The sequence below is a fragment of the Zalophus californianus genome, chromosome 2 (genome assembly GCF_009762305.2).
Source record: "Zalophus californianus isolate mZalCal1 chromosome 2, mZalCal1.pri.v2, whole genome shotgun sequence".
NCBI classification, from domain to species: Eukaryota; Metazoa; Chordata; class Mammalia; order Carnivora; family Otariidae; genus Zalophus; species Zalophus californianus.
Genome location: NC_045596.1, coordinates 66,454,119 through 66,481,928, shown reverse-complemented (window position 1 = coordinate 66,481,928; position 27,810 = coordinate 66,454,119). Strand labels below are relative to the sequence as shown.

The window sequence follows — 27,810 nt, the reverse complement described above, 5'->3', positions numbered from 1 at the left end:
CTTTAAATGGATCAACTCTTTTAATCCTCCTTTAACAAGAATAGTAAGGACAGAGATAATTTACCCAAGATCACACTCTGCATGCAGTGATCTCGACTTAAACTCAGGCACAGTTTGAACTCTTCATCACCACACCCTCTCGCCTTAGGGAAAGTGGCTTTAAAATATGAAAACGTTTGTGGTTCAGAGATGTCCTGTAGGTACTGGAGTCTTTGGGGTCTTTATTTCTTCTTTCCTAATTGCCAACCATGTGACTGGTTTTTTGAAGTTCTGCAGCACCTTAGAGAACAATTGAGGACTGGAGAATCAAGCCAAAACTCGTGCTTATGGCTAGCCACTTGATAGAATATTTTATGAGTAAAAAGGTCAGAATTCAGGTATGAGATGTGAAGATTTATCCCTTCCCCACTAACTTAAGTAATAACATTGCTTTGCCAATATTTTGAGCCCTCAGTCAGAAGAGGACGTACAGACTTTATTTTGCGTTTTCAGCTTATACCAAACAATCCTGAGCCGTGTTGTTTCTGAACATTTGGAACCCTGTCTTGGTTCCCAGGTGAACAGATCCGGGCCTTCTCAGGACAGCAGAGTCTGGCTGAAGTAGTTTCACCGTATTCTTTTGCCCTCTGAAAATTTCCCAAGATTTTAAGTGTAAGTTCTGAAGATAGAGCTAATTCCAAGGGAGCATTTCTGATTTTTCCTTAAAAATGTATTTAGACCGTGGCCTCTTGGCTTCTTACTAAAGCATGCTTTGAAACATTCTCCTTCCCAGCTCCTACCTCATGTATACTGGTGTGTGAACGTGTACACTCCATATAGATTCAGGCATAGGAGTCTCATTTGTTGTTTTAATAGTGAAAACTAGCAGAAAAGGAGGAGGGGCCAATTACACATTATTAGCACGGTAGAGACAAAGCTTCGATGTAGGTAATTAGTGATTTGAGATGTTCAAAATTGTTTCTGCAGATAGAAGGATGACTATGAATCCAGTCACTTGCAATAATTTTTTAAAGATAAATTTCTTTTTCTGGCCATCTAATTTTTGGGGGGAGTTTTAATCCTCTTGCTAATCTCACAGATTATTAGGCAGCGGTAAGAGCTGCATGCCTGGCCCGGGAGGCCGAGTCCTTGTATTTGAATTCCGGCTCTACCAGTTAACACCTCGGTGACCTCAGGCAAGTTACTTAACCATCTGGACTCAGTTTCCCTATTTTTTAAAATGAACTGATGATAATAGGATTGCTGTGAGGATTAAGTTAAGATTTTCCATGCAAGCACCTAGACACATGTCTGGCACAAAGAGCTCAGTAACGTTACTTCGTATTATTCATGCAAGTGGTGTGTTCAGCAAGCTGTCAAGCTAAGTTCTGCTGATGGGGGAGGGGGGCGGGGAATGAGCCTTTTCTTGTGGCCTGTCCCTGTCCAGAAAAGAGCCCAGTTTTAATGCGGCTGATGGTGGTACCTCCCTTGACTGCTGCTCCTCAGATTTCATACTCATGGCCCAAGGCATCCACATGTACGCAGCCAGGGTGCAGTGGGGTCTGGTCATGTGCTTCCTGTCTTATTTTGGCACTTTTGCTGTGGAGTTCCGGCATTACCGTTACGAGATTGTTTGCTCCGAGTACCAGGAGAATTTCCTAAGCTTTTCGGAAAGCCTGTCCGAAGCTTCTGAATATCAAACCGACCAGGTGTAACCTATCAGCTTTTCCTTGCCTGTGAGGTGGGTGTGCTGGGGGAAGGAGCCAGAAGGACACACCCACAGGACTTGGTCCATAACCTCATCACACATTTTACACACACACACACACACACACGTTCATGGCCACATTTGCCAAATGAGCTTTTCAGGGCAAGTTACTTCTTTAACGAAAAAGCACAAGCCCTTATGTGTCGAAATACCTGCTGTTACATTGAAAATATATGCACGACAGAGCAAGAAGCTTGTGCATGATCACTTCTCTTTTCCCTCTCTCCCCCAGTACTCCCTGCTCTTCTCATTCTCTTCACGTATTTCAGACATTGTGATCACCCTGCCACAGAGTAGGGCAGGCCAAATGTAACATGGGAATAATGCCAACTCCCAAAGTTGCCTTCAGATCCAAAGGGCTTGGAACCAGCTCATGAGGAAGTTCTGAATCTGGCACTAATACTCTTGAATGGACTGAGTATCATCAAGAACTTCCCCATAAAAACTCCCTTCATCACTGTTCAGTGGTCAGCTGTGTGGAGTCAATGAGAGGAATATGCTACAAGCCCACCACCATGATTTGGACTTTACTGTGACTGAGAAATATTTCCAAATGTGAATATTCGTAGGGACGTGGTCTGCCAGGCATGGAACAAGATGGGGGCAGTGAGGGTATGGTTTCGTTTTTGCTTCCATAGTATGCTATGTACAGCTTTTGTTTTATATTTCATAGTTTGCCTTCTTTTTTTAAGTAACTACCGTGGGTCTCTCAAGAGACATGGACAAAGAAGATGTAGGCCAAATGAAAGAGCTGAGCTTGTTTTGGGTTCAACCATGATAAAAGCAAAAAAAAAAAAAAAAAAGTGACCTGCAGGCTTCATTTGCTGCTTTTATGTTCAAAGCTAAGAAAATGTTCACAGAAAAGCACAAAGAAATATTTGTGGAGGTAATAGGAAGAGCTCCTGCTGGACATTTACAAAAGGAGTCTTAGAGCATCTTGTTATAAGTTCAGATCAAGGCAGAGCTACTTAATATGTATCTATAGCTCAAATTTAGTATGGGGGGCGAGGGTTTAAGGGCTTTTTCATACTTGGAATTCGTAGAAACCAAATCACCTTTCCCCCAAACAAACTGGCACGGCTGATCCCCTACCGCCCAACATACACGTTTCACCCGCTAAGAGTTTAGAACGCAAACCATAGACCTAGGCTTTTGAGGCTGTGCTTCATAAAGAGCAGAATTCTGGGTTCAAAATGCCCTGGAGTGGGCCACATTGACAGACCCTCCATGAGTGCACTTTGTTTTAAGAAGTCCCCAAAGGTACTTCACAGGAGCCTGGGATCTCATGGAATATAATGTGAAAAAGATTGTTTTTTAATTCAACCCAAACTCAGATTCTTGAGGAACGGGTCCATGACTTTTCATCTCTGTATTTCTCTCTGCCTCCCAGCACAGTGCCTGGCACAGAGGTGCTCAACAAATGTTGTTAAATAGAGTTACTGGTAATTTAAGCGTAGGAGAAAGGAGTATCAGAGAAAGATTCAAAGATGAGAGAAGAGGTGACTGTTTCAAGCAAGACAGGAATGGAAAAAATCCTAGAGAAGGATCAGATCGGGGTGAGAACACCTATGAGTGATAGGTGAAATGTGAGGAAAAGAATCAAGCAGAGAGCATTCTCCTAGGAAAAAGGCATCTTACTGTAAATAGTCCAAGGTGACATTTATTATTTTTGAATACTGCTTTTGGGTTTGTTTTTTCATTTTTATATTTTAAAAAATTTTATCAGAAAACAAAGATTTATGGAGTTTTCTTTTACTCTACGCAATCCAAATTAAACAGCTTTTGGTGATGCACTCTACACTTTCTTAAGAGTATATCTAAATAGCACAGTTTAGCAGAATCAAGCAATGACTGGCATTGGGATCTGACAACTAAATAAAATTCTTTTTATGCAGAATTATGATTTGTCTCTTACACTAACATTTCTTCTGTGATACTGAAGCATGTATAAAGTCCATCAGGCACTCTGTTGAAAATGTACTTCAGTGGGGCGCCCAGGTGGCTCAGTCAGTTAAGCATCTGCCTTCGGCTCAGGTCATCATTGCAGGGTCCCAGGATCGAGTCCCGTGTCAGGCTCCCTGCTCAGCGGGGAGTCTGCTTCTCCCTCCCCTTCTGCCCCTCCCCACCCTCGTGCTCTCTCGCTCTCTTTCAAGTAAATAAATAAATAAAATATTTAAAAAAAACCAAACCAAAAAATATACCTCAGTGTTATATTGGTAGCATATTTCTAGCATGTTTTCCAATACCTATAGCCAATTCTGATTCTCTGGACACCAACTGGATGTCCTACAGTTCAGTTCAATTCTAACACTACCCAGAGTTACTGTCAGTCCCACAAGACTGCCGTCACTCACTTCAGATGCCAGTCCCAAGTACTGAGTCCCAGGTTACCCACACTTCTTTCCAACTTGTTTATAAAATTGGTAGGGAAGGGGGGGGGTCCCACAACTCCCTTCTCTTTTAAGTCAGATAATTTGCTAGAATGGCTCCAGGAACTCCAGAAAACACTACTTCCATGCGCCTGCTTATTATAAAGGATGTAACTCAGGAACAACCAAATGAAAGAGTCAGATAGGGCAAGGAAGGGGAGGGATGCAGGGGCATGCCATCCTCCCAACAATTCCATGTGTTCACCAACCCAGTTCTCTGAATCTCTCTGCAAAAGTTTACAGAGCTCAATTTCCAGCACCCTCCCCCACATCTGCTTCTGGAGGTTGGTCAAGAGGTCCAATCCCTTGGTCTTTCCGGTGACCAGCTCAATCCTGAGGCTATCTGGGAGCCCCCTCCCTAAGTGACCTCATTAGCATAAAATCGGGCTTATTATGAATAACACAAGTCACTAACTCAGGAAATTTGAAGAGTTTTAGCAGCTCTGTGGCAGGAACCTAGGACAAAGACCAAATATATTTTTGTTTTAGGCCACACATATAAATCAAGATCAAGATTATAGTACTTCCTAGGAGTTAAGAAACACAGGATTCTTCTTGGAGGCCAAAACCAGGGACTCTGTGTTTGGAATGAGCATGCCTGGAGGATCTAATGCAGATGGCCCAGAGAACAAAGTTTGAAATGAACTGAACTTCGTTTTGGTAATCCCACTAGGTCTCTTGAAGAAAAGTTCTCCTCCTAGTTAGGAGAGCAGTATCTCTAAAATAATGTTAACATTTTAAAGGTTCCATCATTTTTCTACTGAATCGGAGAACTGACTGTGGGTGAAGTTTGACCACCTGTTACCGGGTCTTCTTTGCCCCTGGTGTGGGAAAGTGAAACTTTCATATCCTAGACTTGGTCATCTGCTGGTTATAATGGAGACTGAAACATCAGTTCATTTTTGCTTAGGCATTGTGTCATTTGGGGTACATTGGGTTTTGCTGTCCCAAAATAAAGGGAATAAAACTTAAGTTCACTTCTCATACGAGAGGTCTATCCAGGGTTGGCAAGGGGGTCGTGCTCGGTGCTATGACTCGGACCCTGGCTGACAGAGGCTTCATCCCCACACGTGCTTCGCCGCCGTTGCCGACAGAGGCCTGGTTCTCGACGATTCTACTAGGAAGTGACAAACAGCACGTAGCTTACATTTCATCGGTTAGGACACATTGCACAGTCTTCTCTGAGAGCCACGCTCCCACCATGTGGCCAGATGGGAGGAACATTTCTGTGAACAGCCTATGACTGCCACAGGGTTCACATTAAATTTTTAAGACTTCTTTGGTCACTGTCATTCCTTTGAAGCAGGAGTAATGAAGAATCAGTGAAGAACCATCATCCTACAGAATTAGGGGCAAGGTGTGATCCATGGAGTTGAGATAGAGCACCAAATCACAAATATAAGGAACCATGCAAATAATAAATGAGAGAAATGCAATTCCGTGGAACATCTTGACCACATCTACATTGTTTCCCCAGAGCAATGGGGATCAACAGTTTGGGGGAAGAGAAGCATTCTGCATATGAAAGAAGCTGGATTGCACAATCCTCAGCTTCCCATCAGTTCAGATTCCCTATTATGAGGGCTCCAACAAACAGCAAATACCCAAATATGAAGTCCAAAAAAGGGAGCGTGCGTGACAAGGCTAGGTCCCTCACTGGAAAGCAAAGGTCTTTTCATCAGCATAAAATATGCTTTTATTTCTCCTATCTTAGAAAAAAAAAGTCCCCAGGCGCCTCGCTGGCTCAGTCAGTAGAGCATACGACTCTTGATCTCAGGGTCATGAGTTCAAGCCCCATGGTGGATGTAGAGATTACTTTGAAAAGATTTTTAAAAAGTCCCTATTTGCTGTCTCCAGTCCCTCTCTAATTCTCTCTTGAACCCAGTCTAATCATTGGAGCTCTTACTTCCGCCACTTTGTGGAACTGCTTTACTCATTCTCCAGAGACGTCATGATAGTATATACGATGGTTAGTTCTTTTACAACCTTATCTAGACCCATAAGCACTACTTCGCAATTTGATCAATCCCTCCCCCTTCTCTGCTTAAAACGTTTTCTTCACTTTTCAGAGATCATGCCCTCATAATTCGCTTCCTGCTTCACTGTCCATGCCTCTGCATCCTTTGCTGGGCCTTCTCCCTGACATCTTCACACTGGAGTGTCCCATGCCTCCGTCCTTGGAACTCTTCCCTTCCTCTCTACATCCACTCTGATGGTGGCTTCATCCAGTCTTCTTCTTTTAAATGCTGCCACAGGCAGACCTCTCCCAATTCACCGGCTCAGACTTTTCTCTTGGATATTCAACTAACTTGTGACATCTCCACTTGTCATGTCAAGTACAGTTAAGTCCTAATCTTCAGACTCATTCCTCCCAGAGTCTTCCCATCTAAGTTAAGGACAGCTCATCTTTCGGATGCTCAGACTGAAACCTTTAAGTAATCTTAAAGTATGTTCTCTTCCTCTCACACCCCACATCTGCCAGCAAACCCAGGCTGCTCTATCTTCAAATTATTCTAGAATTCATCCACCGCTACCCCCTGGTCCAGGCAACTTCCACCTCTCATGGACTTACATAATAGCCTACAAAAACTGGTCTCTCGCTTCCATCATCTGCTCCCTTCAGACTGTCCTCAACACAGCCGAATGGTCTTGTTAAAAGCTAAATGAGATCATCAACACTCCCCTACTTAAAACCCTCCAATGGCTTCTCTTGTACTTAGACTAAAAACCCCAAGCACTAAAATGCCCTGCAAAGGCCAAGAAGACCTGTCTCTCCACCTTTCATTCTCTTTATTCCATTCTCTCTGCCTCTTTAGGTTCCTCCAGTAGCCAGCATGCTCTGACCTCAGGACTTTTGCACTTGCTGAAACCTCCACCCTGGACGATCTTCCCCCAGATATTTACATCTCACCTTCTTTACCTCCTCCAAAGTTACCTTCTTACCGAGGCCTACCTGACCTCTAAAACTCAACCCCCTCAAGCACAACCCAGCACGACTACTCCTTCCAGCTTTATTTTGCTCGACAGCATTTTGTAAACATGGTCCTGTGATTAAAGTTCTAACATGCATAACACTGTCTTACACGTTTTACTTAGTTCAGTATCTCATTCTCTCTACCCCAAAAATGCAAGCTCCATGAGGGCAGGGATTTTTTTCCTTTTTTAGGGCAGAGATTTTTGCCTGCTCTGTACCTGAGGCAGAGGAAGGCTTGGACTCCGATCCCCTCAGTCCTAACCCAAACCCAGCATTACCCACAGAGCTCTGCCCTTTGAGTAGTACACCTTCTACGATAGCTAAAACTCTCTGCCCCTTGAATAGTATTATCTTGCAGGAATGCAAAGGGAGGATGCTCACTGAAATGAGGGACTACAAAGACTGGGGAAGACTGGACCAAACCAGTCTGTGCCAAGATGGACCCCAGTGCTGAATTTCCTCCACCTACTTCCTCATTATACTACTAAAAATCATGCCCAGGGTGGACAGGTGACATGTTAAGAGAGACAGGCAATACATGTAGAAGCATGTTCTGTCCACTGTGCCTGCACGCCCAACCTCCTGTCTCTCCCTGCCCCAACATGCTCAGATGTCCCCCCTCTCCCACCAACCCCCCTGCAAACTTTCCCTGGCCTTTGGTCTGAGAGCCAGCCTGCAGGACACTTCGCCCTTATGCTGTCTCCCTTGTGCATAAGCCCTCACAAAAGCCTTGCCTGGAATTCCCTTTTGGCCTCCTGTCAATTTCCATTACTTAGAGAGCCCAAAGGACCCACGTCTGTCACATACCTGGCAACTAAACAGTGCCCAGCACAGAGTTTAGTGGTTCATAAATACTTTCACAATAAATGACTGGTAGCTGCCCCCTTTTCCTTTTTTCTTTTTTCAAGATTTAATCTCTTATATATGAGCTGCTTGGGGCACCTGGGTGGCTCAGTTTGTTAAGCGTCTAACTCTTGATTTCGAATCAGGTCATGATCTCAGGGCTCGGAGACGGAGCCCCGCATCGGCTCTGCCCTGGGTGTAATGCCCGAGGTTTCTCTCTTTCCCTCTCCCTCTGCCACCCCCCTGCTCACACAGTCTCTCTCTCAAAAAAAATGTGAACTGCTCAACATTCAAGTTATTTAGGAAACAATGGTAATATGGTGAGATTTCAGAGGATGCCATCATTCTCCTGCTTCCCATAGCAAACAGCTTTCCGCGTCTTGAGGAAGTTCTAGATTATAAAAAGGGTTATTTCTTATAATGTCTGCTGTAACTAGCACATGTTAAAGACTCACGTTCTAAATAGGGCCTGAAATAATCCTCTACAAACTCTGTCCATACCAGACTTTCTTCTCGTGTAGCTTCAAAAATAAAATAGTAGGGCTAACTGGGTTCTTACCTGATGAAAACTGCATTTTTTCATGTTTTTATGGTAAGAAGCTGAGCTGACCCTGTAGGCTATATTCAGATTTTTAAATTTAACTCATCAAAAACTCTCCCTACAAATGCTGTTTGGGCCAGGACAAAGAAAAAGCTGTAAGTTGTTGCATGAGTATTTCCAGAGAAAGCAGCACGAAGGGATTTATTTAACAGTCAATATTAGAATAATATCTAATACCACTAGACTTCTGTAAGTCAAATTTAGCTTTGTAGCCAGGGACAGTTAAGAGGAGCTGGAGGAAAAGGGCTTGGACCCAACACAGGAACAAAGTCGGGTGAGGGACTAAAAGTACCCCAGAGACAGACTGGGTGACTCACCTTTTGCATTGCCCTGGTAGGAGACAGTGGTCTCAAATTACAGGGGACTTCCAGATCATATCTCTAATTCTATTAGGGATGGGCAGGAAGGAACAAAACTGGTGGAGGCACGAGGAAAAAGATAATGGGCATCACTTGTTTCCTCTCTGTCAGGAGGGTGAAGGGAAAGGAAAAATCAGACACTCTGTGGTTCCAGGTCTGGGCGTTTGGGAAGATGGGGACACTTGCAACATCTAGCAGAACGAGAGATGCCACTGTCTGGAGGGAGGGAGGGAGGGGTGAGGAATGCCATAATCTCGATGCTCCTAACTGCTGCTTCAGCATAGCCCTTTCACAACCCAGCTATACTGGAAGGGAGGAAAAAGTATGTCCCCCACTCGGCACCAGTGACTGTTCCAATTACTATGGCTGCCCAACCAATCACCAGAAAACTCAGCGGCATAAAATCACCATTTACTATGCTTGTGGAGGCTGGGGGTCAGAAATTCAGACAGGGCATGGCAGACACAGCCTGTTTCTGCTCCTCGAGGTCTGGGTCTCAGCAGGCAGACTTGAGGGCTGGCCGTCAGTTGGGGGCCCTAGTTCCTCTCGTCCTGGTCTCTCCACCTGAGCGAATTTGGGCTCCCTCACAGCATGGAAGCTGGCTTCCCCAGAGCAAGTACCCCGACCCCAGCTCCTGCACAAAGGACAGGGATGCTGGCCTTTTTATAACCTAGCCTGGAGAGTCAAAGTCCTGGCGTGAAAAGGGCAGGTGGGAGGACAGCAGTGAAAACAGAGGAGTAAGGAACACCAAAGTCCTTCCCTCCAAACACCAACATACACACTGGCAAAACCCGCCAAAATCAACTCTTTCAGCATTCTGGAAACTAAGTAAAAGCTCGCAGCAACCAGGGGGATGCTTAATCAAGAAAATCTAGCTGACTCTCAGTAAGAACAGAGAGCTTTGGGGTGTTTCAGCTTATCCTGGTCCCACGCCAGGCCCCCAGCTCAGTGGAGGCCTTGAAAGTAACAGCCTGTATTTCTGGTGCAGGAAAGACTACCAGAAGGAGAACAACGGGCCTCATTCACTAGGAATTATGCTTTTGAACTATGTATCCATCAGCCTGGGCTGCTATAACAAAATACCACAGACAAGGGGTTTTAAACAACAGAAGTTTGTTTTCTCACCCTTCTGGAAGGCTGAGAAGTCTAGGAACAAGGTTCTGGCTGATTTGATTTTTGGTGAGGGCTCCCTGGTGGGTCTCTTCTTCCTCTTACACAGGTATCAATCTGATTGGATTAGGACCCCACCCTTATAACCTCACTTAACTTTACCTCCTAAAAGCCCAAATCTCCAAAGAGTCACATGGGAGGTGAGGGCTTCCCAACATACGAATTCGAGAGAGGTGGCGGTGGGGGGGCACGAGAAACCCAATTCAGTCCATAGCAACCTGTTCAGTGGCTCCTTGGAGGACTGGCTCAAAGGGTTCACCTTTATCTTAGGTAACTAAGAATTCTGCCCGTGCCAAGGGAGCTACCGACGGGCACGTGTCGAAACCATTTAAAGGCAAATGTGTTAGTCACAGCTACCTGGAGGAATGGGTAACAGCTGGGGCGAACAATCCAGGAACGGAAAAGCTTGAGAGGAAAGAGTAGAGAATGAGATGCTTTGGCAAGTAAGGGCTTTGGAAAGCACTGACATTTCCCGGGTGTTATGGGTTGAACTGTCACCCCCCAAAAATATATTGAAGTCCTAATCCCCAATACTTCTGAATGTGACCTTAATTGGAAATAGGCTCCCTGCAGATGTAATTAGTTAGGATGAGGTCGAGCTGGAGTTGGGTGGGCCCCTAATCCAACAGTACCCCAGTGCTTGTGAGCCGGCCACGTGAAGACGGAGAGGAAGACGGTGAATGCCTCACGAAGATGGGAGGTGGGGCTACAGCAATGTGTCTCCGAGCCGAGGAATGCTAAGGCCTGTCGGCTGTCAGGAGAAGCTCAGAGGCATGGCAGACTCTCCTTCAGTGCTTCCAGAAGGAACCGACCCTGCCAACACCCTGATTTCAGACTTTCGGCATCCAGAACTGAGATAACAGATTTGTTTCTTTAAGCCACCCTATTAATTGTTCTTTGAAGCCCTAGGAAACTAATACAAATAGGTCAGTGTTAAAAGAAGGTATATTTGTTTGTAACTCCTTTTTTTTCCTCCTGATTTAAAAGACACGACACGGAGCAGTAATTCTAAATCGGGTGATGGGCACGCAATGTACAAAGATGTCACTTGGGCCACGACATAAGCAGGGGGAGGGGAAAGTTGGCTGGGAGTAAGCTGGATGTGTATCTTATTACCAGACAAAATTGAAGGGACAAATGGTTCAACAATAATAGATGGAGCACTCAGTATTCTGCACTCAATAATGGACTAAACAACTGGAGAGAAGATGAAATGAGGCAACAAAAGACTGAAGCAACACTGTCCACCAACCAGACCTTAACAAACACCTCCAGACCTCTACCCGACAGCAGCCAAATATGCATTTTTCTTCAGTGCACAAAGAACATTCTCCAGTACAGACCATATGTCAGGCCACAAAACAAATCTTGATACATTTTAAAAGATCATACAAAGTATGTTCACGAAGTAAATGGCATGAAATGAGAAATCAATGAAGAGAAGGAAATTTAGAAAGTTCACAAATATGTGGCACCTAAACAACACCCTCTTAAACAACCAACGGTCAAAAAAGAAATCACAAGGGAAATAAGAAAATATTCTGAGACGATGAAAACAAAACGCACCATACCAAACCTACAGGATGCCGTGAGAGCAGGGCTGGGAGGTAAATTTAAGCTATGACTGCATTGAAAAAGAAAGATCTCAAAGCGATAACCTAACTTTCCTCCTGAAGGAACTAGATGAACAGACTAAATGCAAAACAAGCAGAAGGAAAGAGAGAAGAGAGTGGAGGTAAGTAAAAATAGAGAGTCCATGAAACTACAAGTTGGTTCTTTGTAAACAAAATGGATACAAACAGAACTGATAAACCTTTAGCCTCACCTTCCCTCCTCAACTTTTGTTCCTAGCACTCCAGACACTGCACTTGTCTCATCCAAGGGCCACGGCCATTCACAACTTACTTGAATTCTTGGCGGCGTCAGACACACCCGAGCACCGCCTTCTTTACTGGGCTCTCCTGCCCACTCTCTTGGTTTTCGTCCCTCAGTGCCCAAACCATTTCTAGCTCCTTTGCTGGCTTCTCTCCTTGCTGTTCCCTACTGTCGGAAACTAAGAGCTCTGTCCAGGCTCTCTATCAAGACTTTTCTTACTTGGCCACAGCTCATGGCTTTGTTGTTGTTGTTCACTGTTTATTGACTGCCTCCCCCAAGAAGTATGCACCTGGAGAGTAGGATTGGACTTTGACCCCTTACAGCAAATTCATTACAGATGCCCTTAAATAGAACAAATGTTAACAGTTTGTACATTTTCCCCCCAGGATTTCTCCCAGCTGCCCCTATTTCTTGTATGCATGTACACATGCACACACAGACACACAAGACATATTGCATGGTTTGTTTTTTTTTAACACATACCTCAACACCAATATTTGAATGAATGACTTGGGCTAAATCTAAATGACTTGGGCAAGGAAGGTGAATTCTACTCCTGCTGGTTACTCCAATGTGTTAGCAAAAACTGAAAATGATTCTTAAATATTAGGTGAAAGATAACATTGTGCCATCTGGGGCTCAAGCAGTGGGATAGTAAATTGGGTACATATTATATTCAACTTTGTACTCTGATGGGAATTTTTTTTTTAAGATTTTATGTATTTATTTGACAGAGAGACACAGCGAGAGAGGGAACACAAGCAGGTGGAGTGGGGGAGGGAGAAGCAGGCTTCCCGCCGAGCAGGGAGCCCGATGTGGGGCTTGATCCCAGGACCCTGGGACCATGACCTGAGCCGAAGGCAGACGCTTAACGACTGAGCCACCCAGGCGCCCCCGATGGGGATTTTAAACCTGAAAACAAGTCCTTTTTCATACTGCAGTTGGAAAAACTGGCTATCCAAAAATGACTGTTTGGGGGTTTTGTTTGTTTTTTTTTATGTGACTTAGGGAATAAAGGAGAAGAGGAATATTAATGGGTGGATTTTATTCAGGATTGTTGCCATTTTTTCCAAACTGCTCTGACTCTTGCAACATCATGCTACAGACTTTTAAGGATAATGAACTTTACTCATTTTTCTCTCCTAAGGCCACCTCTTAGCTACATCTGCTGTATCTGGTGGCCGCACACTTGATAAGGTCTCTGGAGCAACAGCACCATCTGCTGGGCAAAGACTGCTGTACACCCATCTCAGCAAATCGCCAGCTGCTCTCAATCTTTACCTTTCCTTGTGCGACTCCAAACTGGACAGCAGCTCAGGTTAGCAACTAAGGCTTGTCTTCCAGAAGGCCAAACAGGAAACCCTGTTACTCTAGAAATGCTGATAAGATCAGAGAAGCCCCTTTGTCTGAGGCTCCCCTTCTAAGAAATCAATTTGGGTTTTGGGGGTGCTTCGTTGGTTCAGTTGGTAGGGCTCATAACTCTTGATCTTGGGGGTTGTGAGTTTGAGCCCCATATTACTGCAGAAATTACTTAAAAATAAAACCTTTAAGGCGCCTGGGTGGCTCATTCAGTTAAGCATCTGCCTTCACTCAGGTCATGATCCCAGGGTCAGGCTCCCTGCTCAGCGGGGAACCTGCTTGTCCCTCTCCCTCCGCGCTGCCCCCCCCCCCCGCCCCGACCCCCCACTGTGGTGTGTGTGTGTGTGTGTGTGTGTGTGTGTGTGTGTGTGTGTGTGTGCGCGCGCGTGCGCGCTCTCATAAATAAATTTTTTAAAAAAATAAAATCTTTTAAAAAAAGAAAAACTTTAAGAAATCAACTTGGGTTTTGATCCAAGATTGGAAATCAGTGGCATTGTAAGAAAGAGCACAACTGAGGTAGAAGGTGTGGATTAACAAACAGGAATAAAAAAGGGCCACAGTTTTAAGAAGTCTTTCTTCCCTATATTCTCTGCAAACAAAATGCTGAGAAAATTTAATGCCTTTGATCTCTTTTTGGAAATTCCAGAGGTGAGACTTTTTCCTCCTTCCCTTACTAAGGACCATGAATTTTTCTCAATTTACCACCTAGCTCACTACTTGCTTTCTAGGCATTTTTCCTTCCTCTTCACCAATCTATACCTCAAGTTCTTCCTAAGATCCTTTTCCATAACATTTAATTGTGAATGAGTTTCTTAGGGTATAAGAAATATTCAACTTTTTTCCCTTCCTTTCACCTCCCACTCTGACAAACTGAAATTTGATATTGGAATGTTTTCTTTATTCCTGAATCTATTCTCAATTACTTAAAATAAATTAGTCTTGGGGTGCCCGGTCTGTCTCTTGATTTTGGCTCAGGTCTGATCTCAGGATTGTGAGATCGAGCCCCCACTGGGCTCCGAGCTCAGGGGATAGATTCTCTCTCTCCCTCTCCCTTTGCCCCTCCCCCCCTTCTCTCTCTTCCCCTCAATAAGTAAATAAGTAAGTTTTTCTGTTACCCTTTTCATCACGGACAGGAAATGCCTCTTGCTGTACACTCAATTCCTGTGTCCCCCTCAAAATCCATATGTTGAAATCTAACCCCCAAGGTGATGGTATTTGGAGGTGGGGCCTTTGGTGGAACCCTCATAAATGGGATCAGGGCTATATATGTATGTATGTGTATATATATTCTATACACACACATACACATACACACATGTATGTATTTTTTATGTGATCTCTATGCCCAACATGGGGCTCAAACCCAGGACCCCAAGATCAAGAGTCTCTGCTCTATCAACTGAGCCGGTCAAGCACCCCGGATTAGTGCCCTTATAAAAGTCGCCCAAAGAACGCTCCTTCGCCCCTTCCACTATGTGAGGTTATAGAAAGACGACTTTGGTCTGTGAGGAAATGGGCTCTCACCAGTGAATTTGCCAGCACCATGATCTCAGACTTCCCAGCCTCCAGAACCATGAGAAATAAAATTTTGTTGTTTATAAGCCACCCAGGTCTCTGGGATTTTGTCAGAGCGGCCCAGACAGACTATAACAACACCTCTACCTCAATTCTCTTTGGGCTACATACTGATCACCCTCCTTTTTCTTTAATTCCTTCCTTTTCTTTTTTCTTTTTTGTTAAGTAGGCTCCAGCGTGGAGCCCAATGTGGGGCTCAATCTCACAACCTTGAGTGAGATCATGGCCTGAGCCGAAACCAAGAGTCAGAAGCTTACTTGACTTAGCCATCCAGGCACGCTTAATTCCTTTCTAATCAAGACTCTGGTGCATAATTTTCTCTAATTTCTTCCTCACTTTTCCTATTATTCCTTTATTGGCATTAAGAGACAGCTTTCCTATCATCTTCTGATGAGCTTTTTTGAAAATCATAGGAAGTTCATCACTTTATTGCCATTTATGGCTTTATCATTTACAAATCACTACCATTTCCAAGATTTACTTAAACTCATTTCCCTTTTACTATCCTTCTACATTTTCATAGCCCTCAGACTTCTTAATTAGTTACTAGGAGATAAAAATTATCAACATAAAGTCTTTTATATTCCCTGTCCTCTCAAATTTGCAAAACTTTTTTGTATTCAAGGCATCCCCCAAATTATTCCTCCAGGATTCATTACAGTTTTTCTTAAGGAAACACGCCTCCTTCAAACATTGTTTTATATATCTCAAATGTAAGATTCTCAAAAATCTAAGAGACCCCACTCATAACAGGAATGCTTACTATCCAAATGAAATAATAACCCATGAGATCATATATGTATATATAACTCAAATAATAGTCAATAATTTTCCACTGGCATTGCATTAAAACACACACACACACACACAAGATTAAGGCAAAAACTAAAATAAAGTTCTTATTTTCTCAGTCTCTCTTCAGTTTGTCTTTTGCTTAGTACGGTTCAGGAACCTACATAAAACTGAATGGAGAAGAAAATGTTTTTATTAATAACAACATGAAATTTGACATGACATCCCATTAGGATTGAACCAGGATAAATAATGCTGTTATAAAATTTACACTCTTCACATCCATTTCTGAGGAAAATATTACATTATTAGGGCTCTTCTAGAAGGGTCTTATGGAATGATTTCAGTAAACCTTTTGTTTTTCAATAGTAAATAGCAACCTATATTCTCAAACTGCTAAAAAGTAGTTAGAAAGGCAACTATAAAATCCATAATGATAACAACTGGCAGGATTAGGACTATTCTCTTAAACATTAAGTTGTATCAATGCACCGTTTTCATTGGTAAGGCAACCGCTTGCTGGGGGCGCCACAACGATTAGCTCAAGTTTCTTCAGTAAGAGATGCTTGCTTCATCAAGATTCAAATGAGTTTCCTCTCCCATTTTTGCTCTCTTTTGGAGCAGAAACAAATGGCTCTGTCTTTTGTATGAGGGAGGCTAATATTTTGAAATTCAGCTGTCACAATCTTCTAACTCATAATTTAAAAGGGGAATGAATTATAATAAGTCTGTGAATTACTTCCAGTTTTTAAAATAACAAGGCTTCTGAATAACTTCTCGAACCTACCTTTCCATGTCGGTAACATGACTTGATAAACATAACACGTGTGATCTGCACTGTGGTAATTCTTCTATCGGCTACATTTTGCCCTCAGTAAGGGTTAGAGTTGTGGTTTCAAACAATTTCTACATAGAAAGCATCTTTAAATAAGGTTCCTTTTCACTGAACGGAGATTTTTTTTTCCCCACTTCTGTGCCTGTGGAAGGCAATTTACACATACACATATATACACTTGCATACCTATGTGTGTGTATATATGGCTTTTTAAGTAAGTTACTTTGACGATTAGAATAAAACTAGACTACAGGGAGAAGTCTGTGAGGCCAGGCTGGTGTTCCTTACGGCTCCTGCTCTACGCTGAGGAGGGCAGGTACAGTTCGCTGAAGGATGTGATGAGGCTGTAGTAAGTCTTCTCATCGTCTGTCAGCCCCGCGTTGCCGGGTCTCACCACCACAGCGACGTGCACATCCGCTTCCTCGGCAGCGCTGGCCTCTGTGAGAATCAAAGTATATGTCAGAAACATCAACATGTGACGTCTGAGATTCGCCTCAAGGTAATCAGGGGCATGTGGGGGAGGAAAAAACAAGTTGGGCTCCTATCTGATCATTGTTGAAGCTAGAAGATGGGCATACGGGGGGCGGGGTCTAAGCACATTATTCTTTCTTTTATGTAATTGTAATACTTCTATAATAAAAAATGTTTAGAAATACATGACTGTACCTGGCAGACTAGAATGGGCTAGACTTCCCCGGCCTGGTGTATAGTGAAGAGCATATCCTAGACGTCTGAGCTTTTATTAAGTAGTTATGAACGCAGAAGGAAAGAGCCACATTCTGGCCACAACTTTCCTCCATTCCCTCCCATCAGTCGCACAGAAAACTGAGCGTTTCCCAAAAGTCAGGCTGTCAGTAATAATACCAGTCGGGGAGAGATGGGACCAATGGAAGCCCAAGACTTTGGCCAATCAGGCCAAAGTCCCGGCTGTCACATCAGGAGCCCAAATATGCCCTACTCCCTGGCCAGCCTGCCCATGCTTTTTGCCTGGCAAACTTCTACTCCTCAAAGTTCAGCTCAAGTATCTTACCTTCCAGAATGACTGCCATGTGTATTAGAGCAGCCCGTGCGCTCCTTTAGCGCTTTGTGTTTAGCTCTATCACCACTCTATGAACGGACACGTTATTACCTGTGGTCTCTTCTCATTAGACTGTGAGCGCCTTAAGATCAGTGACTGCATGGTGGGTGAAAGAAAAATAGTACTAGTAAAATAAAACTAGGTAAGCCAGGTACAGCAGGGGATATCTCTAATATGCCTTGGGTTACATTCCTCTCTCCATCCTGCGTACGTGTGAAAAATAACAGCTAATACCTTATATTAGTTTAGCACCTACGATGTACCAGGTATTCTTCTAGGAACAGACATATATGAACAAAACAAAGCTCCTGCCTTCGTGGAGCTCCCATTCTCATCTAAATCTTCACAACAACCCTGAGGTAGTATTACTATCCCCATTTTAGAGACATGGAAAGTGAGAGCTAGTGAGTGGCAGAGCTAAAGTTTGAAAGTGTGAGCCCGACTCTCTGGTCTGTGCTCTAGAACAAGGGCGAGCAAATGATGACCTGCCACGTACTTTTGTAAATAAAGTTTTATGGAAACACAGTCATGCCCGTTCATCTGTGTATTGTCTATGGCTGCTTTTCCACTACCAGGACAGAGTTTAAGAGTTGTGACAGAGACAGTAGGGCCTGCAGAGCCTAAAATACACTACCCGGCCCTTTGCAGAACGAGCTTGCCAACTCCTGCTCTAGAACAATACTATTCCAAATGTGACCTGTGGACCTGTAGCAGGAGAATCACGTGCAAGCTTGTTAGAAATGCAGAATCTCTGGGGTGCCTGGGTGGCTCAGTGGGTTAAGCATCCGACTCTTGATTTCGGCTCGGGTCATGATCTCAGGGTCATAGGATCAAGCCCTGCATCAGGCTCCGCACTCAGCAGGGAGTCAGCTGGAGATTCTCTCTCTCCCTCTGCCCCTCCCCCACTCGCTCACTCTCTAAATAAATACAATCTTTTTAAAAAATTAAAAAAAGAAAAGAAATGCAGAATCTCAACTCCCCAACATGGAACTACTGAATTACGATCTGCAATTTAACACATGATTTCTCAGCACAGAAGGTAAGTTTTGATCAGAAGTTTCGAGGAAAAAAAACTGCCAAGAGAGGAGGCATTCTGGGCAGACATAAAATACACGTATAAATATCGGAAGAATGGAGCGAGAGAGTGTGGGAGACAGGACACGGGTCAGGTGGGGCATATCTGAACAGACAGAGCAAAACTGGCAAAGAATCTGAACCACGTTCTATGGAGTTTAGATCTGGTGTAATAAGAAATCTCAGTGGCTTCCAAACCTTTGGAAAACAGTCACATCATCCGAACGGGCTAAAGGGCAGCAGTGCTGAAAGAGATGAGAAGTTCCCGGAGAGAGTAAGTGGGGCAAAGCTCTCTCTTCCATCGACCCACCTTAAGTGTCTAGCTTCTCTTCCTGTGAAAGGGCTGTCAGCTTCCCAGAGCAAACAAAGTGCTAAACCATCCCCTCTTCATGTGGAAATCCCTTCCTCCAGGTAAACTCTGCAGGGGTCATTCTACTCATCCCAGTCCTCAGCCTGACTGCCTCAAGCACAGCTTTCCTCTTGACTAGCAACCCACGATCCCAACTGAGTTGAGCTATCATGATGCACGTGGGACCTGACACTAGCTAGTGGCTGTTGCACATTCACCCTCTTACCCAGACCACCACCAGGCAAGTGTTGTCCCTAAGCATCTATTTGCCTTGCTGGCATAATACTGACTTAAAACCCTGGACCGCCCTCCTTTCCTCCGAGAGGAAAAAGTCTTTCGGATCTCTCTTTCATACTTGGATGTTATCTGGGATATCAACTTAGTCTTCCATTCTGCCTTGGCAATGGAGTCTGGGCATGTGGTACCAAAAACACAGGATCAGAAATAATAGAAAAGAACAAGGCAAGCAGCCAGCTGCCTGGCCCCATCCCAGCTACACATGAGCCCAGTTCTGGCCCCACTGCCTAAATGGGTGTGGAGCTGGCAAAAGATGAGGGACAAGAACAAAACCTCCGTGCAGAGACCTTGGAGAAAGCTAATTTTGTTTTGAGGCCAATTTGGGGATTATCTCTATTCGCTAAAGTTAAGAATAGTTTCTGGGACTGCAGCCCAAGGAAATGGCTTAAAAGAGAAAGACATAAAATTATAGATGTACTATGATAACAACTAGAAAAGAAAATGTGGCTAAAGACAGGAATATGAAGAACCTGTATGCGATCTTACTAGAGCAGGGATTATAATTATTAATAGTAGCCAAAAAGTGAGGAATGGGGCGAAGATCTGGGGATCACAACACATTCAATCCCAGAATACTCAGGACAGGTTGACTACATGGGGAGCTCCAGCCACAAAGCAGTTCTCTAATTCTAAGCCTGCAGAAACTTACCATCCAAAGGCTAGGAAATAAAACAGAGGGCAAACCACGGATCTGCCTCTCCAACAGCCCCTTCCATATGAATGATGACAGAAAAGCAATTCACAGATTAAAGCAGCTAACCTCAGCAGAGCAAGGCCTAGCTATCTCCTTTCCATAAGGAACAAAATAAAGTAAAAGGTCTTCAAATTACCCTTCCTCACAGAGACTGCTGTGTTTCACACCCTGAACCTATGGAGACAGTAAAGCAACCTCCTCACCCCACTACTCTAAGCGCCCAAAAGCCATTCACAAGGGAGGGTATATCATAGCTTTGAATTGGCAAAAGTTTCTATAGAGAAATTAGATAGGCAAATATTTACAATCCAGGGTAGAGGCCAGGTGAAATGGCTTTGTCAAGGCTGATGCTCACCGATGGTACATTTATGCGGCCTGGCGACCTAGTTACACAGGGAACCCTGAAGCAGTGTGTCCGTGCGTCTGTCTGTTCCTCTCCTTCAGTGCGGTCCAAAAGTAGATGTAAAGTTCTCCAGGATGCAGAAAACAGTTTTGTAGAAACCCTTCGACTCTGAAGCTGACCCAAGCCAGGACATGTAAGACATGCAATCTGCTGAGTTTTCAAAACTCAAGATAACAAATGGCTGTGATCTGGTACCATGTACCTGGATCAAAGCTTTCAGTCTACATTCACCAAGGCCTGAAATTTAACAATTACTGAACGTCTACTGTATGTCAGGTAAAATTAAGTCTTTCTTTCTCTAGAAAACATTATAACTTTTTGAAGGCATTACATGATCTATGCTGCTTAAGATTTTTTTTTTAAACCACTTAGCAAAGTGGTTTAAACTTAGCAATATTTGATATATACCTCTAACTTGCCTAACACAACAGACCAAAAGCTCAAAGGTCAGCAGCAGAGAAAGAATACTGTTCATACACACTACCTCTGGTAAGATATCTTTGTCAGCAGCTTGGATTTGCCTCTGGGCCCTATCTCTAAAAGTCCCAGGGGGTAGGGGTGACTCTAGTTCCATGACAAGATAGGAAAGACCAGAGAGAGGGAGACGGCCTACAGACTCCAAGGGCCCCAGGAGTCACAAAAAGCCAACCTGGCAAGAGAGCACCCAGCCCTTGGCCTCTTTTCCTAAATGCCCTTCCCCATCCTGCTGACCCAGACAGAATGTCAGGGCAGCTGCATGGTACACAAACTCCTGCTCTGGGGTAGATGGGAGGTGAAACTTACAATCCAAAGTGAGCAGAAGGAACACAAATATAAAGAACTGCCCTCAAATACAGGTGCAATTATAAACACACCAAAAGTGGGCCCCCTGGGAGATGCACAAACTCTAAGGACAATGAGTGCACAATCCAAAGCTGGAGCCAGGTGGGGGAGGGTGGGAAAGCCTTACCCAGCAGAGGCTTCCAGAGGAGAACCAGAGCCCAACCTTTGGCCGGCAGCCACTACCACTTCACCTGCAGCTGCTTGTTTCCTCATTCACTACAGTTTCCTGCTGTAATTCTCTAGAGGGTCTCCATTCTCACACAGGAGCTGGAGTGTGAGTTTTACATTTGGTCCAAAGTACTCTTGAACTCACTGAAATTACCAATACAGTACAGTATATACTGTTACTTGCATTCACTCTTTAAAGTAATAACATACTATATATAATAAGAGGGCCATGGTGGCTAAAAAAGATGCCTGTCTTTAAACAGGTGAATCACGAGCAACAAGGCCAGAGGTTCAGAGCATGAGGGGTGCTTGGGGCCTGAGATCCCCTGAGGGAAGGTAGAGAGGAGGCTCCTACTCACTGTGGGGCAGTGCTCATCAACTGGAACAAAGAGGCAAAAATGAGTTCTCTTTTCCTATAGCTTTTTGTTTCTTTTTTTGTTTTTAGCTTATGTCACTGCTGTTAAATTCACATGATCAGGTCCATTATGTGTATAACATACACTTTATGTCTCTAACTAACCATGCACCTACCCTCATACCCTTGCCTGCATGCTCCTTCCCACAATGACATCCCTTAAACTCTCCTTTGTTATTTTACCATTTCGTGTGTGTGTGTGTGTGTGTGTGTGTGTGTGTGTGTGTGTGTGTACACGTACAGAAGGATGGGTGGGGAACCATGGATAAGAGTTACATTGAGAAGATCCAGTCTTTCCAGTGCCACTTGCCCACACACAACCCCCAAGGATGGGGAAATGGAGAGAAACATGGATCAGTTGGTTCATGGCTTCTTTTTATAAACCTGTTTCATTTTTCAAGGGTCCACACAAATTTTCTTTACAGAGGCCATGTGTTTGCAGAGCCAGGCTCAGCACCTACCCTGGAGTATACAATATAAGGAGTCACATTACTCACCTAGAGTAACGTCCGTTAGAAACAAGATGTTGTTGGTTGAGCACCCAATGCTGCTTGCAATCTTTCGGTAACTCTCACTCTCCACTTTGTGTCCAATCTTGGTATCAAAGTGCCCATCAACAAGCTGCACACAGGGAAAGAAAAGACTAATGTTATAAATACACTTGCAACCCAACCCTTTGTCTCTCCTCCATTTGCTCTGAAATACGTTAACAATCATAGTGATTTTGTCCCTTCAATAAATAATCCCTTAATAGAGAACTTTATGCAGGCTACAGAAAATAAAGTAAGATCTTATAGAAATAAACATTTGGAAGAAAACTACCAATTCAATGTATATAAAATCATGTTACAATTTACTTGGTTTTCTTTGATTAGCATGAATTTTATATCCAAAATCTTTTAAAATATACATGCCCATGTTCCTTTGAAGAAATATTTGATAGATACTTGGGGAAGTACTTGAATGAAATAATATCAAAACTGTTAAAAAAAATACATACATGCCCGACTTTCTATCCTTAAAACCCTGGGCGCCTGGGTGGCTCAGTTGGTTAAGCGACTGCCTTCGGCTATCCTTAAAACCCTATTTGCACTCAAATTACTTATTGGACTCGGTTTCACTCCTGATGACAGGTCCTGAACATTGTCCTTTTGATCCCAGAATGAACAGATTTCTCTAACCTGCCTCATTATTAAGCTGCTACTTAACTTTCTTTCTCTGCTGCTGACCTTTGAGCTTTTGGTCTATTGTGTTAGGCAAGAGTTAGAGGTATATAAGCAAGTACATTTTTATCATTGAATTCAGTAAGTAACTATTGTGTATTATCTACTATCACCTTACCGTCTGTTCCATCAGAGAACACAAAAGAGTAGCTTACATCTGTATTCAGAGGAGATACACGTATTAAAGGGTCTTATTCCTGATTTAATATTTGATTTAAACTAAGATAAAACGCAGGGAAGTACTAAAATGAGAATACAACATCTCCAAAGACAAAGTTTTCTCTGTGCATGGTAGAGGCTCAATAAGTACTTATTTAAAAGATAGTTGGCTGAGTGACCTACTGCATTTCACTAAGTTCAGCTTGTATTCGGTTAGTTGGCTTTCTTTTTAAAGTCCTAAATGCGAGGCACCTGGGTGACTCAGTCATTAAGCGCCTGCCTTCGGCTCAGGTCATGATCCCAGGGTCCTAGGATCGAGCCCCGCATCGGGCTCCCTGCTCAGCGGGACGCCTGCTTCTCCCTCTCCCACTCCTCCTGCTTGTGTTGTCTCTCTGTCAAAAAATTAAATAAAATCTTAAAAAAAAAAAGTCCTAAATGCCTTCCCTTTTCCCAGTGCCCACCCTGTCCCCAGAGGGCGCAAGGATGGTGGGACAGAGGAGCTGGCAGGAATTTTCTCATCTACAAGAAAGGTAACAGGTGGCCTTAACATATCACCGTTTGATAACACACCCAGTTCTCTTACAGAAGAATGAGGTTTCTGCTAAAATAAAATCTGTTTTCTCTCCAAGGTGCCAGAAACAAATGAATCTACCTTGCACTCTGTTTCGTTAAAGAAGTGTATGTGTGCATGTGTTTGGATGGGGCACGTGCCACTATTGTACTGCTGCTCACCAGCTACTTGAAACAACCAGAAGTGGGCCATTAGTTTCATCTGCGTGGACAATTTTCTAATGTTGGCAAGAAAGCTGATTTACAAGCCAGCTCGTATCTTATTAGCTGTATTACATATACATATATATATTCCTGACCCCCCCATCCCAGACCTGCCAATGCAGATGTGCTAGGAAGCACGGCCCAGGGATCTACACTTTGAACAAACTCCCCTGGTGATCGTTACTAACAACAGCTTAAGAACCTCCAATGCCAAGACCGGTAAGACAGAAACATTTCACCCTTCCCTCGAATGCATTCACCAGTCTATCCACTTTTCTTTACCACCTGCTTAGCATATATACATGCGGTGATCTGAATGCTGACTTAGCTTATAACTGTAGGATATTCCTTTAAGATTCATTATTTCATGCTTTGATAGCATCAGAGAAACAGAGTAATCGGGTAACCTACCTCAAGAATATCTCCCTCTGTAGAATGCCCAAATAATAGCTTCTGGGCCTCTACACTCCCTGAAGAATAGATATACACCTTCATTCCAGCCTCTCTCCATTTCCGGACTGCTGGAACTACATCTTCGAAGAACCTAGAGGAAAGACCATCAAGTTCAAATGCAGGAACATGGTATCTAGCCTGATGAAAACCAGTCAAAATAGCTTTAACAAGTTTCTTTCATTTGAGCCCAATTAAGTCACCATGAGAAGCACCTTCCAAGAGACTGCGAACTCCTGCTGACCTAACAAGCTTGTCACTGGGACTCCAGAACCACAGCAGATTAGAAGCAACAATGTAGGTGGAGAGACAAGTTTTTGACAGACAGCCACACTAACGACAGTAAAAAGTGATTACAAATAAGGGATGAAATAAAGTGCTTTTTTAAATTCCCAAGGAACTAAAAAAAATAACAATTATGTAATCTTCGATGTAATTATGACAAGAGGTTACATGATGTCCAGTGGGCCTTCAGAAAGCATGGAAATGCCTTTAAAAAGATTTGCTCCCAAACAGTTACAAGAAAAACATTTGAGGGTTCAAAGCTACTCATATGTGACTAGCTAGAAAATGGAACTCCATTTCTTGAGAACTAAGAAAACCTAAAGGTTTTAAAATATAGAAAAAAAATTACCTAACAAAACAGTTAAGAGACTTGTACCATCTCACATTAGCTAATCAGCAAACAGTGCCTAGTTTTTCTGATTCCTGACACAAAGTCCTGCTTCCCACTTCACCGTCTTCCATATTCGGTGGTGGAATTATCGCAGAAATAGGTGAAAAGAGAAGCACAAGGAACTTGGAATGTGGAACCATTTTTAAAAGATTAACTGGAAAATGTCAGGGAAATCTCCTACTGGATAAAACAGCCTAATGGATTACACTAATTGAAAGAAAGAGATGAACTAGTTTGAAACCAGCACACATAATTGTGGGTTACTTTGTGTGTTATTTGCAATCATAGAGACAGGATTTTTCCACGTTGAATCTGCAGATTGTTATTGTTCCAACTCAGGGCTTAGAAGTCTAAAGTAACTTATTTCAAGTCTCTGGTTTTATAATTACGGAAACCAGTCCGAGACAAGGAAGGACTAACTATAACTAGTTCAAGCATCCTCTCTCGGCTCCACTCTTTAGTGTTTTATATAGTGAACTAGTGGATATTCTAATGCATCCTTTAAAAAGTGGAAGCCCCCTGGGGTGCTTGGGTGGCTCAGTCAGTTAAGGTGAAGCATCTGACTTCGGCTCAGGTGATGATCTTAGGGCCCTGGGATTGAGCCCAGGAATCAGGCTCCTCGCTCAGCGGGGAGTCAGCTTCTCTTCTCCCTTTGCCCAGTGCGCGCTCTCTAAGAAATAAATAAAATCTTAAAAAAAAATATGAAAAACTGGAAGCCCCTTGTAAAGTACATAAATAAAGGAATGGCATTTCATTCGATAGAAAAACAAAAGAAATATAGCAACTAGAAGTAGTCTTAGATCTTAGGGTGTACGTCAGGCAATGACCCAAAATCCTTAGTGGCAGTGTCTTATTAAGAATTTCTTAGCAGGTAGACGCCTGGGTGGCTCAGTCGTTAAGCGTCTGCCTTTGGCTCGGGTCATGATCCCAGGCTCCTGGGATCGGGTCCCACATCGGGCTCCCTGCTCAGTGAGGAGCCTGCTTCTCCCTCTCCCTCTGCTGCTCCCCCTGCTTGTGCTCCCTCTCTCTGACAAATAAATAAAAATCTAAAAAAAAAAGAATTTCTTAGCAGGGCGCCTGGCTGGCTCAGTCAGTAGAGCATGTGACTCTTGATCTCAGGGTTGTAAATTTGAGCCCCACGTTGGGTGTAGATTACTTAAAAATAGAATCTTTAAAAAAAAAAAAATTCCCCAGCAATACAAGCCTCACGAGTCTTCCTTCGGCAGGAAGGCTTTCAGGAACACCACAACCCAGACTCAGATGGTCTGTGGAAGGTGCGGTAACAACACAGGACTGAGCGGTACTGCTGACACTCTGAGTAACCCCAAAATGGTATGTAAATAATCTCAAAGCATTCTTCCTTCTCTAGCAGAGCAGAAAGCCGGTAACCTAACAGCTCTGAGAAGCAGCCCGACAGGACTGTCTGCTAAAGATCAAATATGACTGAGCTCAAAGAAGTCACCATTTTCTGGGAAGCTGTTTTAAACTGGGATCAAAGTCCTCAACCATCCCACAAAGCCAGGCATGCTGCTCTGGGGAACTTAGCTGGGTGGAATGCTTTATCCCGGCTTTGAAAAAACAAAACACACACTTGCTTGTTAAAATAAAAAGAATGTGGGGCACCTGAGTGGGTCAGTTGGTTGTGTCTGCCTTCGGCTCAGGTCATGATTCCGGAGTCCTGGGGTCGAGCCCCACATCGGGCTCCCTGCTCGGCAGAGAGCCTGCTTCTCTCTCTGCCTCTGCCCACCCCTCGTTCTCTCATCACGCTCTCTCTCAAACAGATAAATAAATTCTTTAAAAATATAAAATAAAATAAAAGGAATGTTGATTTTATCTATTTGACTAATCACACAACTAACAAAAATCACACAGAGAGAGGACCAGTGGAAAATGTACTGGGTTTCGGGGCTGGTGAAATGTTTAGAGCTCCTTGAGCAGCTACATACTCGGCTTTCATGCGCCCAGCTGCGAATGCCGCCCTCCACATGTGGCCCTGCAGCTGTTTCAGCGCCGTGGTCTTCCGGTCCAGAGACATCTGCCAGCACACATTATCCACCACGGCTTGGATCATCTGCTGCAGGTCATCTCCATTCCCAGATGAGGCAGGGATGGGAACAGCCCCATCCAGGTGGGCATCCTCTTCAGCCTTTAAGTCATAAACAACATGAAGTTTGTTTCTTACTTATTCTAATTTTAAAAAAGATCACTTAAAATGAGACCCGAAAACCCAGCGGACCAACTTTCTCCAACTATCACTGGCACCCAGCACTGTTACAAATTAAAGTATCTTACACTTTGGTGCTGATATGAATGATTCCTAAAGGAAAGTGGATTATAATTAATAAATTCGCATCACCTTTCATATATTGCTAAAGCTGAAATTTAAATGGAGAGACATGGTGTACATGAGAGAGACAGCATATAATGATAAACTGATATAGTAGGACCCAGTGTGTTGATTCACTTACAGGGATCAACAAACCAGGACTTCAGTTAAATCTGATCATTTTCTCGGCGCTATAATGAACCGAGGAAGAAACAAAGAAAATGTCAACAAAATCTGTTAATGCCTGGAATTCAATAAAAACAAGCTAGCAAAAAAAAAACCAAGCTAGCAAAGCAATGCCTGGGGTTGGTTCTTTTTCAGTATCTTGCAGTTTTCCTCATCT

The 27,810-nt window shown here is 43.5% G+C and overlaps 2 protein-coding genes across 13 annotated transcripts in view; one reads left to right on the top strand and one right to left on the bottom strand.

Annotated features, from left to right (window-relative positions):
* TMEM150C (transmembrane protein 150C) overlaps window positions 1-2,546 on the top strand; it is a 67,065-nt gene extending 64,519 nt beyond the window's left edge. For 6 of the 7 annotated variants that reach the window (XM_027599861.2, XM_027599856.2, XM_027599859.2 and 3 more), the window contains one exon: window positions 1,486-2,546. In XM_027599861.2, coding sequence (XP_027455662.1) covers window positions 1,486-1,694 — 209 coding nt within the window. In that variant the 3' untranslated portion in view covers window positions 1,695-2,546. The remainder of the gene's footprint in view (window positions 1-1,485) is intronic. The other variant, XM_027599857.2, reaches the window with a different exon arrangement.
* A 13,349-nt stretch (window positions 2,547-15,895) lies between these two features.
* Window positions 15,896-27,810, bottom strand: part of ENOPH1 (enolase-phosphatase 1) — a 39,710-nt gene continuing 27,795 nt past the window's right edge. For all 6 annotated transcript variants that reach the window (XM_027598321.1, XM_027598320.1, XM_027598316.1 and 3 more), the window contains exons 3-6: window positions 27,088-27,287; window positions 24,427-24,559; window positions 22,357-22,480; window positions 15,896-16,997 (exon numbers count right to left, since the gene is read on the bottom strand). In XM_027598321.1, the coding sequence (XP_027454122.1) occupies window positions 16,858-16,997; window positions 22,357-22,480; window positions 24,427-24,559; window positions 27,088-27,212 (522 nt within the window). In that variant the 5' untranslated portion in view covers window positions 27,213-27,287 and the 3' untranslated portion in view covers window positions 15,896-16,857. The remainder of the gene's footprint in view (window positions 16,998-22,356; window positions 22,481-24,426; window positions 24,560-27,087; window positions 27,288-27,810) is intronic.